The 12677-nt window shown below is 36.4% G+C and overlaps 1 protein-coding gene and 1 pseudogene across 1 annotated transcript; both read left to right on the forward strand.

The window, feature by feature from the left end:
* The first annotated feature begins 2707 nt into the window (after positions 1-2707).
* LOC125869361 (uncharacterized) lies at positions 2708-12046 on the forward strand. The gene is made up of 5 exons (XM_049549939.1): positions 2708-3606; positions 4325-4452; positions 6696-6990; positions 7077-7178; positions 11336-12046. The coding sequence occupies exons 3-5, from the start codon at positions 6988-6990 to the stop codon at positions 11600-11602; spliced, it is 372 nt and encodes a 123-aa protein (XP_049405896.1). The 5' UTR covers positions 2708-3606; positions 4325-4452; positions 6696-6987; the 3' UTR covers positions 11603-12046.
* Positions 4342-5876, forward strand: LOC125868522 (acyl-CoA-binding domain-containing protein 6-like; annotated as a pseudogene).
* Positions 12047-12677: the final 631 nt, after the last annotated feature.

Below are 12677 nucleotides of genomic sequence, written 5' to 3' on the forward strand. Positions count from 1 at the left end.
TATGAGTCATCCAGAAGGGAGGGATGGCGAGAGACTGAGGTGCCCATGTAACCGAAAGAAATGTCAGAATAGAAACTTTGAAAATGTTCATACTGTCCATGGACATTTATTAAAAGAAGGTTTTGTACCGGGATATCAGGTATGGTACTTGCATGGAGAAAATGAAGTTGTGAGAAATAAAGATCAAGACTTGTTTACCAATTCTCAAAAAAAAAAAGAAATAAAGATCAAGATGAAAGAATGCACAACTGGGATCATACTATGAATAACCTGCCAGTGGATATGAGTGAATTAGATGATCCTGGACCAACTATGTCATATCATAGAATGGTTCATGAGGCTGCTGGTCCAACATTTGTTCCAGATGATATGGAAGAATTACCTAATCCTGATGCTCAACGTTTTTATGATATGATTGATTCTGCAAATCAAGAAGTGTGGCCTGGTTGTGAAACACACTCAAAATTATCTGTTGTTGCTCATTTGTTGCATATCATGGCTGAACACCACCTCTCTGAAAGATGTTTTGATGACATTTGTCAATATGTGAATGAGATGATTCCTCCTGATAATGTGATACCGAAAAATTTCTATGAAACTAAAAAGTTAATGAGGGAAATGAACATGCCAGTTGAGAAAATTCATAGTTGTGTCAGCATACCCTCATAGCATACCCTCATTGCTGATGAATACAACTTTACCATTCTAAAAAAAAAAGAAAATTCATAGTTGTGTCAATGCCTGCATGATTTACTGGGGAGAGGATAGTGAACTTGTAAATTGCAAGTTTTGTAATCATCCTAGGTACAAGCCTACAATTCAAAGATCTGTTTCGAAGAAAAATCTTGTACCATTCAAACAGATGTATTACTTTCCTCTTACTCCACGATTGCAACGAATGTATGCTTCCAAAGCAACTGCTTCACACATGCGATGGCACACTGAACATGAAGTTGAGGAAGGTGTGATGCACCATTGTTCAGATGCGCCTGCGTGGAAGCACTTTGATAAGATGCATCCATCTTTTTCAGAGGAAAGTCGTAATGTTAGATTGGGGCTATCCACTGATGGGTTTCAACCATTTGAGCAAACAGGAAAACAATATTCATCTTGGCCAATAATTGTGACACCATACAACTTGCCTCCTTAGATGTGTATGAAAGATCCCTATTTATTTTTGTCTGTTATAGTTCCTGGACCAAAGAATCCTTAGCAACAACTAAATGTTTTCTTGCAGCCTTTGATTTCTGAGTTGAAGAATCTATGGAATATAGGTGTCAACACATATGATGTCTCTAAGAAACAAAATTTTAAAATGCGAGCTGCTTTGATCTGGACAATCAGTGACTTTCCTGCATATTCGATGTTGTCTGGGTGGAGTACTGCGGGCAGGCTAGCATGTCCATATTGTATGGAGAATTCTGATGCTTTACTTTGACAAAAGGCGGTATGCAGTCCTGGTTTGACAGCCACCGTAAGTTTCTACCACTAAATCATCCTTTCAGAAAGGATAAGAGTTCATTTAGAAAGAACATAGTAGTAACCATGCAGCCTACCCCATTACGGTCAGGTGAAGATGTCTTAAAAGAGATAGAAGAACTGGGACTTAAAAAGGTAACAAAACTTGGGGCTGATATTATTAATCGTCGTATTAGTAAGTTTTCTGTTGGAAGAAGAGAAGCATATTCTGGGATTGCCATATGGAGTACCAATCTCATTCGGCATAATCTGGATGTAATGCACATTGAGAAGAACTTCTTTGAGAATGTGTTCAATACAGTGCTGGAGGTAGATGGTAAAACAAAAGCTAACCTCAAATCTAGAGAAGACTTGAAAGAGTTCTGTTGACGGCTTGACGCCCTGAATTACATGTTGTTGATTGAAAGTACCCGAAAGTTATTTGCACACTAAAAGAGGAGTCAAAAAAGTTGTTGTGTGAATGGGTGAAAAATCTAAAATTTCCTGATGGATATGTCTCAAATATGGGAAGGTGTGTGGACATGAAAAAACACAAGTTATTCGGTATGAAAAGTCACGATTGTCATGTATTTATGCAAAGATTGGTACCTGTTGCATTCCGTGAGCTATTACCAAAAAAAGTGTGGGAAGCACTTATTGAGATGAGTCTTTTCTTTAGGGATGTCACTTCTACAGTAATTCGTGAAGAGGATATGGTACGACTTGAACAAGAAATACCTGAAATACTTTGTAAATTAGAGCGTGTATTCCCTCCTAGCTTCTTTGATTCAATGGCGCATCTCCATGTTCATCTCGCTTATGAAGCAAGGCTAGCTGGTCCGGTACAATATCGATTGATGTATCCATTTGAGAGGTAAAACTTCATTTATATATTCAAATACTTTATTTTTTTGGCAATTCAACTGATTTTATTAATCACAAAGCTTAGGGAGGAGCCAACCAGAAACCTTCCCTTCTCAGACAATGCCTAAATAACCTTGCAATCCTTATTACAATCCTAATCAGTATCTCTAATAGAAAAGTCATAACTCTAATACAAGAGAACTTAAAAGCTCAAATAACCTCCTGTTACTTCTGAAATAGAAGCATAGGTGAGTCTTCACAACATGAAATATAATGACATACAATATTTTTTTCTAAAGAACATCTTCTGCAACACCTCTTAAAGTTTATAAGTATATGCTATTTTGTACTTCCCCCCTGTGATCTGTTGTGTATATAAATTGATAATCTACCTCCGTCATCTTTAGTGTCTCCTCAAGTAGATGTTTCAGAGCCATTTCAATGTGATGAAGATGGTTTAAGATTTGATGTGGTGTCCGACAATGAAACTATTGTCCGGAATGATCCAAATGGCGAATTCGTGAACTTAAGAGATGAGGATGATAATTTAGATGATGAGACAGAGTTTCAGGATGATTCAGAATCAGATGATGAAAATGAGAATGAAGAGGCATACTATGAAACTGGCAATGAATAGAGTCAAAGTGTTCCAATCTCTTCAAATATAAGAGTTAGAGTGACTGAAACGTAGTATATAAGTTGATTTTATATTTTGTCTCTTTTACCAGGATACTTATTTGGTTTTAATAGTTCTCCAGGTTGTTTTATTTGAACAACTATCCCTCACTCTCATTCTAGATCTATGTTTGGAATAGTGATGGGATAATTTTAGTCCTGAAAGTGTTTATATTTTTATCTACTATCCAGATTAACACATCTTTTCTTAACTTTTCAGAGGCATCTTGTTCTTGAAGTGATATATCAACTAATTACCTATTCTTGTTATAATTACATCAAATCATGATTCTATCATTATGTTCTTATTTCATCCACAGGTAACACTGAAATTGCAGATATGGCACCCAGGGGAGGTGGACGAAGTAGATATTCTGGAAAAAGGACAGTAGATCCAGTGACATCTCCTCTAATGTCAAGTGTCGCACCTGATCAAGCACCATCATTGCCTGAACTGCCGACACCAGTTACGCCAGATTCAGTTGCAGTCTACATATCAGTATCATCTACATCTGTGGGGATCGAAACACCTAGAAATGACATCGTATCCACAACTTTGTCAAATGCAACTGATGGTACCCGCATCCCAATTGAAATCATCATGGGACGGTAAGTGTACAACATTATTTTTTTGAGAAAGGTAAGTGTACAACATTATTTCATTTACACTGTTTTGCTTCAGGCAAGAAAATAAGCAATGTTGATTTTTTTTCAATACTATTTTTCTATAAATCTTTTGACGTTTTGTTGGTTTTCTTAAATTGTATTAATGGGGAGTGAATTGCAGAATTGAGGTGTTTTTAAATCAATATAAAAAAATTTCATTCTCAAAGAAAGTAGCTTGTTCACTGATTTCTACCTTTCTCTTATATATAGGAAGTCATAGTTGAATGTGGAAACACAATGTGGTAATGATTCAGATTTATAGAATGTGGTGATGAAATTCCCCATGTGCAGTTCCCTGAACTTTTTCTCTTGCACGACATATTCAAATGTTTTCTTATATTTTGTAGTATATCATTAGATTTCAGTAGAGAATTTTCTTTAAATTGTTTCAGACTAAGCTTAGATTTGAATCTATGTATTGAATTCATGATAAACATTGGCTCCTCCCACCTAGATATACTAAGGCAGGATTTTATAATTAGTATCTAGTCCTTGTCTTTTTTATAATACTTCCATATTTTTCTTCCTTACTTCCTCTACTTCCTCTACCTCTTCAAGCTCTTATATTATTGCTAAAGACACTGATAATAGACTCTAGCCACTGCTTGATTTACATAAATAAAATTGAGTATTGAAATATTATTTGTTATATTTATACAAGTTTGGAGCCGAGTAACAATGTATCCCGGGCGATCACAAAAATCTTTTAAGGAAAAATTGGATCCCGAAGGACATGATTCGAAGTCAGTTACACCAGAGATTAAGGACTTCTACTGGGAGGCGTTTAAGGTAAAACAATACTATCATTTCATTTCGTAACAATTGATTTTATTACAAAAGTAAAACCGTACAACTCAAACAAGAAAATATGAAAAATATAGCTGATGGAAATAGATCGCTACAACTAGATAAAAGAAAAACTTAGGTTGCCTCATCTTTGGTCGAACAAACTATTATATTGGTAGTACCGATTGTCTCATTCAGTACTACAAGTTTTGTGAAAAATACTCCATAGAGAAATCACAAAAAATAGATCCCAGCATGCAAGGGTCATGCTTTGGTTAAATGGGGGAAAAAGATTCTTATGGTTGGAGGAAAAACAGACCCTTCAAGTGACAGTCTCAGTCTGGGCGTTTGACACTGAAACTGAATGCTGGCCACTTCTGGAAGCAAAAGGAGATGTTCCGGTTGCGTGTAGTGGTCATACTGTCCTTAGAGCAAGCTCAGTTTTGATTTTATTTGGGGGTGAAGATGCAAAGAGGAGGAAGCTAAACGATCTGCATATGTTTGATCTTAAATCCTTGACATGGCTTCCACTTCATTGCACGGGAACATGTCCTTCACCAAGATCAAACCATGTGTCTTCCCTCTATGATGATAAATTGCTCCTGATTTTTGGTGGATCGTCAAAGTCGAGGACATTAAATGACTTATACATGCTTGACTTTGAGACGATGGCATGGTCAAGAACTAAAATATGTGGATTCCATCCTTCACCCAGAGCTGGTTGTTGTGGAGTGCTTTGTGGAACTAAATGGTATATTGCTGGGGGTGGTACCAGGAAAAGAAGACATGCTGAGACTTTAATATTTGATGTTCTAAAACTTGAATGGTCTGTTGCTGTTGCTTCACCAGCTTCTTCTATCACAACCAACAAGGGATTCAGCCTCGTCCTTGTTCAGCATAAGGAAAGGGATTTTCTTGTGGCTTTTGGTCGTTTCAAGAAAGATCCATCAAATGAGGTTGAGGTACTTATTATGGAAAAAAAATGAATTGTCCATGGGTCGCAGATCAAGCTTAAGTAAAGCTACTGGGAACTTGCTATCTGGGAATCGTTTGACATCCACTGGGCCTGCTTCTCAGCCAGTTAATGGTACTACTACCTCTTATGTGGATAATGCCAGACTTGAGCATGATGTGGCTTTCCTCAAGGTAATTATGGATGATACACAGAAGGAACTGCATACAAAAGGGGGAGTCCTTGCTGGAGAAAGGGCAAGAGCTTTCTAGTTGCAGGTTGAAGTTTTCCAATTAAAACAAAGATTGCAATCACTGGAGAATCGATCTCCAACACCTCGGAAACCTTTCCACGTTTAGAATATATAGCATGACATTTTGTATATTAGTTGCTACAAGATTATGTACATATATGTTAGACTTGAATTCTCGTTGACTCGTTTTAGGAAGAATCAAACAACAACTATCCAGATTGCTTAAGCTTGCAAAATAGTTCACCTGGCAAAAAAAAAAGTTTCTAACAATGTAGCCAATTTTTTATTGTTATTACTCTTCTGGAACACCGTTTGGATAACTTGTCTAACTATGGTTGTAGGTCGTCTTAGTGTACCTTTGAAAACACGTTTATTCCTTTCCATCCAAATATCGTATACACTACCAGCCAAGACAGTTCTGTAGATTTCTGTTTTGGGACTCTTGGCTTTCATTAACTTACTTGCCTAGTCTACTTCATCCTTCCATCCCCTAGGAGTTGCTGTTATGCCCTGCGACTCTAAAAACTTAGCCCATACGCTGTGGGATGGACTATGGAAAAAACAAGTGCTCTATAGTTTCATGTGCATCTCCGCACATTGAACAACTCATATGATCAACAATGCCCTAGCCAAGAAGCCTATCTTTGGTGTATAATTGTCCAGTATAGCCAAGTACCGAATGAAGGTCCATTTAGGCGGACCACTGTTATTGCGGGTTAACCTCTTTCATGGGACTTTTTGGTAATTTTCTCTGCACTGCACATATAATTTCCTAACAGAGAACTTGGCTATACTTCCCAGTTCAGCCACATTCTTCCCAGATTCTTCAATATACTTCTGCCCTTTCCAATCTTTTTTCAACACCCATGATGCTTGGTTTGGTTCATCTTCTCATACATGATTGTGTCTCATTCTACTATAATATTCATGTACCCATTCTACCCATAAATTCTATTTTACTGTCATTTTGTAATGAATTTATTCATTCAGAATTTTTGTTATATCAATTCATGTGATATTTTTCTTCATCTTTTTAAACAGAAGCGATTCCATTGGAATACTGCAATTGAAGGTTCCATAGAGGATCATTTTATGAAAAAAAAGTTCAATACAATACAAGGGCATGTTATGTGAAGCAAGATCCTCTGAGGTGAAACGAAAAAATATCCCAAAATCTATTTGGGAGAGCTGGAAGCCTCACTATGATACTGAGAATTTTAAGGCTAAATCTGCAAAATGTTCAAAAAATCGACTAAGTGAAAAATGTGGTGAAGGATCTGGTCCCTCACTCCATACTGGAGGCTCCCAGACTCACTAAGAGCATGCAAGACAAATGGTACAATCATTTTCATTCTGTCAAGTTATAGTTTTTTCTAAGTTATACTGATGTAATAACTTTGATAGATGTGATTTCAATTTTAGGCAATTGTACTTGGCCTGCCACCTCATCTGCACGAACTTATGAAAAAGACACATACCAAAGGAAACGATGAGTTTGTGGATTTGAAGTCGAAGAACAAATATGTAAGTAATGTCAAATATTGCTGATTATCTTTCTCAATTTTTCTTGAGGATTTGCCTAATTATTCATCATGCTTATCCCAAACATTAAGCACATGTTATAATATTGGAGGTTAACGACGAGGAAGGTTAATGTTGTGGTTATATTAGATTGAATCTGAGATCCTTGCATATCTATAAGTAATAGAGGGAATCTTTGTTATTACAGAAAAAATGTAGAGAAATATGTTATTGTGAATCATAAAAATATATTAAAGACAAATATCTTCACACTTTCTTCTGTATTTACAATTTGCTTTTTAAAAATTATCCAATTCCTAGCCTTTAAGTATGATCATAAACAATAAGTTCCCATATGTAGCTTCCACTAGCTTTATTTTAATCTGCTTTTAGTGTGTCCTCCTTAAGTACCCTCTCAAGAACCCTCTTTGTTTATCTAACTCGCATAATTTTTCCTACTAAGCTTGATATTTCTATTTGCTTCACTGATGTGAAAGGTTCTTTATCAGTGGCCTGAGTCTCAACCTGATAGCTTCTTAGGAGGAAATGTTAGCAAACACGGATCGACTCTATGACCTGGCAAAAAATGGTGCCTTTCAAGATGTGTCTTATTGTTTAGAGATTTTTGAGGGACAGATTACCCACAAAAATAGGTTTATCTAGATGAAGATTATGGACAGATTACCCACAAATAATAGGTTTATCTAGATGAAGAATCTTCTAGATGTTGTTGCTGCTCGTCACATGCTATGGAATGTAGCATCTCTTCTATAATGGTGTGCTTGCCAAGAAACTATGGAAAATCGTATGTGACATGTTTGGTATTCATTGGTAAACTTATCCTATATAAAAATTTCAGTTAACTGATAGAAATTCAGGAGTCATAATTCTGTGATTGCTTTGATCTCTAATATTATCCCTATCATTACTACTTGAGAAATTTGGAGAGTAAGATGTGGGATGAATTGGTACTGAGAAGATGTATGTCAAGAAGTCTAACCAACATTTCTTTTACTCTAAATGAAGTAGAAAAATGTTAGTTCCAAGAGATCAACTTTTTTTGATAAGGAGTTCCAAGAGATCAACTTGGGACCCAATTGGGAGGAGATAACTTGTAATTTGGACAGGAACATTAGGATCGATAAGACCATTTTGTACGTACACTGAATCCGACCTATAGGTATGTGTCAAAATACATGCTAATTTCAGCTGTAGAAATGATAAGTGTGGTGGCGGGGGTATTGTTAGGGACAAAGATGGTCTACTGATTGTTGCGTACTCATTGGTTTTGAACAAGGGTACTAAAAATTGGGCTGAGGGCTCTACTTTAATCTTTGGTATCAATTGGTGTTTTTTTTTAATTTTAACGACCCTTGGGGGGTCAGGGGCTTAGCAACACCCTTAGGCCTTAACATAAATAAATAAAACCAAAGTACAAGGAGGGGGACATAAACCTTACCTCCGATCCTATGATGGTTCATGAGTCGGTCTTCCTACTAAAGTTGACCAACCCTTCCCCAATGACTAAAAATGAAACCTAGCCTCTACGCACCTATGAGAGGACTCCTCTCGATACAAGAAACTAGGAAACGTAAATAAGGGAGACTCTCCCTTTACATCACAAGAGAAGCTAAACCTATTCAAAGAAGCTATAACCTAACAAAGACATAGCCTAATTGAAAAGAAAAGGTGCATCAAAAAGTATAGAGCATTCTATACAAACAAGGAGCAGTTGAAATCTTCATGGTGGCTTTTTAATCCTTTTTAGTTTTTTCCTCCTGAAGTTAACAGTCCCCATTTTCTCATGTAAGTAGCTTCCTTTGACAACTCTTGGCAATTGTTGATAAGTGTAGAAGTGGTGTATAATATCAGACTTGTGGCTTCTTTTGGACATGAAGTCAGCAGTGGAGTTTGCTTCTCTAAATGCATGAATGCATTGGAAAAATTCCAGCTGGTTGATAAGTGTCATGAGGTCCTTGACATACTGTTGGAGCTTCCATGGAGGCTTGACTTGTTGATCCACTTTGTAATCAATTCTGAGTCCACTTCAAGGATAATCCTCCGTTAGCCATGTTGCACACACCAGTAGATCCCATGTGCAGCTGCTTGAGTCTCAGCTTGGTTGTTTGTTCCAATTCCAAGAGGAATGGTGAATGCATAAACCAAATTGCCTTGACAGTCTCTAAGTATTCCTCCTCCCCCAATTTTACCAGGATTGTTCAAAGCACTTCCATCAGTATTGAGGATATCTTTAGGAGGTTTTTCCCACTTAATGACACTTATCTTGAGTTCCTGCTTGCACCTAGTTACTGCAGTGATCAGTTCTGCCCAGTTGAACTCTGACAGTGCTGGATTTTTGAGTAGCTGCAAAGTGTCTCTCAAGATCATGTGTTGAACTCTGACAGTGCTGGATTTTTTGCCTCCATACTTAGCTGCGCACCTGCTCTTCCATAAGTTCAACAAATGTTGATTGGTAGGACTTGGATAATGAGTTTATGGACCTCATTAGTAGGTTCCAAACCCCACCATCTCAATAGATGTTGTCTTAATGAAACATATAAGTGCTGCAAACCAAACATGTTAGAGAAAAATTTCCAAATATAATTAGCAAAGTTACCTGTTATGAAGATATGCTCACTGCTGTCCAGGCCAGGGCTCATACAGCAGACACAGCTTGCTGGCTCGACCCCAAAGCTACAAATCTTATCATTAGTTGGAATCTTGTTCCTCAAAGTTGTCCATAGAAAGAAGGAAACTTTAAAGGGGACCTGTTTGTGCCAGATATGTGAGTAAAAAATAATTTTGTCCTTCTTTTATCGAATGAGATCCCAGGCTGAAGAGCAAGGGAAGATGCCACTTTCATTGGGTTGCCAAATAGCTATATCCTGAACTCCAGTTTGGTAGTGAATCTGAGTGCTCAGAATTCTAGGAACCAAGAGTGGAGGAACATATTGTCTAACCATAGCCTCATTCCATTGCCCATTTAACAAAAATTAAGAGACCATAGTGCTGTTGAGACTGGTGATGTGATCACATTGTTGGGCTAAGTCCCATCCCCCAACCAATTGTCCCACCAAAACAAACTGGTACCTGAGTGAATTTTCCAGAAAATGCGGGGTTCAATGGTGTCTTTATTCTTCATCCTATATTTCCAGACTAGTGAGTGACCTGTATGCCATTTATTTCCTACAGGGTTAGCTCTGTATCAATTGGTGTTTAGAGAATGGATTCAATCCATAGTAGCTGAAAGTGATTCTAAGCATCTAATTGAGGCAATTTAAGGGTAAAAGCAGGCTCCTTCGAGTAAATGGAAGTTAATGAAGACATTAAGAAGCTCAAAGTGGTGAAAGGTTTCAATAGTCAACATGTTTACATGGAGAGTAATGAAGTTGCTGAAAAGCTTGCTTCTCTAAGTGATGACCTCTAAATTACTAAGTTTTATCATACCTTGAATGAGCTCTATATCCAGTGAAGGCCTACATGAACAGGGATAGATGAAACAAACCTTCCATTCGTATAGTAAAGAAAAAGAATGTAGATATCAACTTTTGACCCACTTTCAATCTTCTGGTTTGTTGGTCGTTGCTAATGTAGGCCTCTCTATCCCCTTATCAATGAAATCTATCTCATCTCTCCTTGTAACTATGATAATTTTACTATCTTCAAATCTGACTAGGAATGCCATTGGTTGTAAGGGGATCCAACAGATTACTGTATCTATATTTTTTAGGAAGATGAATAAAATACTTGATAAAAGAATGTCTCCAGCTTGAAGTTGCATTTTCAGACAATTTATGAGGCCTTTTTAAAGTTTTCTGGTCCATGTGCAGTCAACAAACAAATGAAGGGAATTTTGTGTGATTTTCCTATCACATAGGCAACATTCGGCTGAGTCCATATGGATATCTAGTACTATAAGATAATTATATGGATTCTAAATCATAAATTTGCATCTAACATTTCTATCATCTTATCCATGTAGTATTATATGAAAATTTGCTAGTGATATAATGTGGTATTTGACTGCTGCCTCTACTGATTAAAGTTTGTCTAAAATGGCTACTACCAATGATGCAGTTCACTGATAACAATTGTGTTGTCTCTTTATAATTGCTAGACATTTTTTCTTAATGTAATATCATATATTTTATTTTTTTCAGGATGCTGTGATGTCTAAGATCACATCTGCATCTCAACTTGTAGATGAATCTGGTGAGTCTCGGACAATAGATTTTTCAATGATTTACATGGATGAAGTGGGTGGGGTTAAGAAGGCATGTATATATGTTCTTGGTTCTCAAGCAACTTTCTATGAGAACATTGGTTCATTATCTGCTTCAACTGCTCAGCCTCAAGATTGTGATTTTGATGCTCGGGTGAAGGAATACGTTAAAGAAATGAAGGAGGAGATGAAGGAGGACATGTGAGAAGAGATACAACATGAATTGCGTGAAGAAATGAAACACTAAATGCAACTAGAAATGCAAGAGCAAGTTGATAAGATTCTCCAAGAACGTTTGCCCATCCTCATAGCTGGGCTGCCTAAACCACCCCCTGGTACACCTCCAACTGGTACACCACATTAGCTTAGACATGACCCATCATCAAATAATGATACGAGTCATTTAAAATTTCAAAACTATTGTAGGCAGATCTTTCATGGTTTGTTTTTAAAACTATTGTAGCAGATCTTTCATTGTTTGTTTCTGTATTTGGATTTGTTTTGAACTCTTCATCTTAGCTTTTGCATTGTTTTATTCAAGTTATAATTTATCAAAGAACCACTGGATTTTATTATGTTTTCGGACTTTTTAAGATTCGTAAAAGCTATTGATTAATATAAATATATAAAGTGAAACTTTACTATCAAATTACCATTTAGTTAGTAATATGGCAATATACATTACCAATCACTGACCGAATATTGACCATAAATGATATATATTATCAACAAAATCACAGTAAGTTAGTAAGCTTCCTAACCAATTACTAATGAGCTTTTTGTGTTTCTAAAATACTAACCAATTAGTAACATAAGTTACAGGAGTAGATAGTCATTCTTAGTTACAAATTTAAATTTCGTTGGTAATTTATCAAAGACATACCAACACGTTTTTTTCTTAACCGAAATTACTAACTGATTACCAATGTATTTTGGTGAATTTACTATCGGGCTTACCAACCAAGTTGTTATATGTTATATAATTGTTAACCAAATACTAACAACATTTTATTTTATTTTACTATATTTACCAACGTAACACTAACATAATTGAATAGTGAAGAACCAAATTTACTAACTCTTTTTCTCTTCGTTAGTAAACTTCCCAACAATATGCCAACCGAAAATTGGTTGGTGAATTTACCAATGAAAATTTCAAGGCCACATTTCAACAATTACCAACAAGTTTTTATGTGTTTACCAACTAACTGAAATGGGTTGGTAAAATTTAGTGACAAGCTTTTTAGCAACAGACTAACATTAGTTGGTATTCTGTTGGA

This window comes from Solanum stenotomum, chromosome 6 (assembly GCF_019186545.1).
Source record: "Solanum stenotomum isolate F172 chromosome 6, ASM1918654v1, whole genome shotgun sequence".
In the NCBI taxonomy this organism is placed as follows: Eukaryota; Viridiplantae; Streptophyta; class Magnoliopsida; order Solanales; family Solanaceae; genus Solanum; species Solanum stenotomum.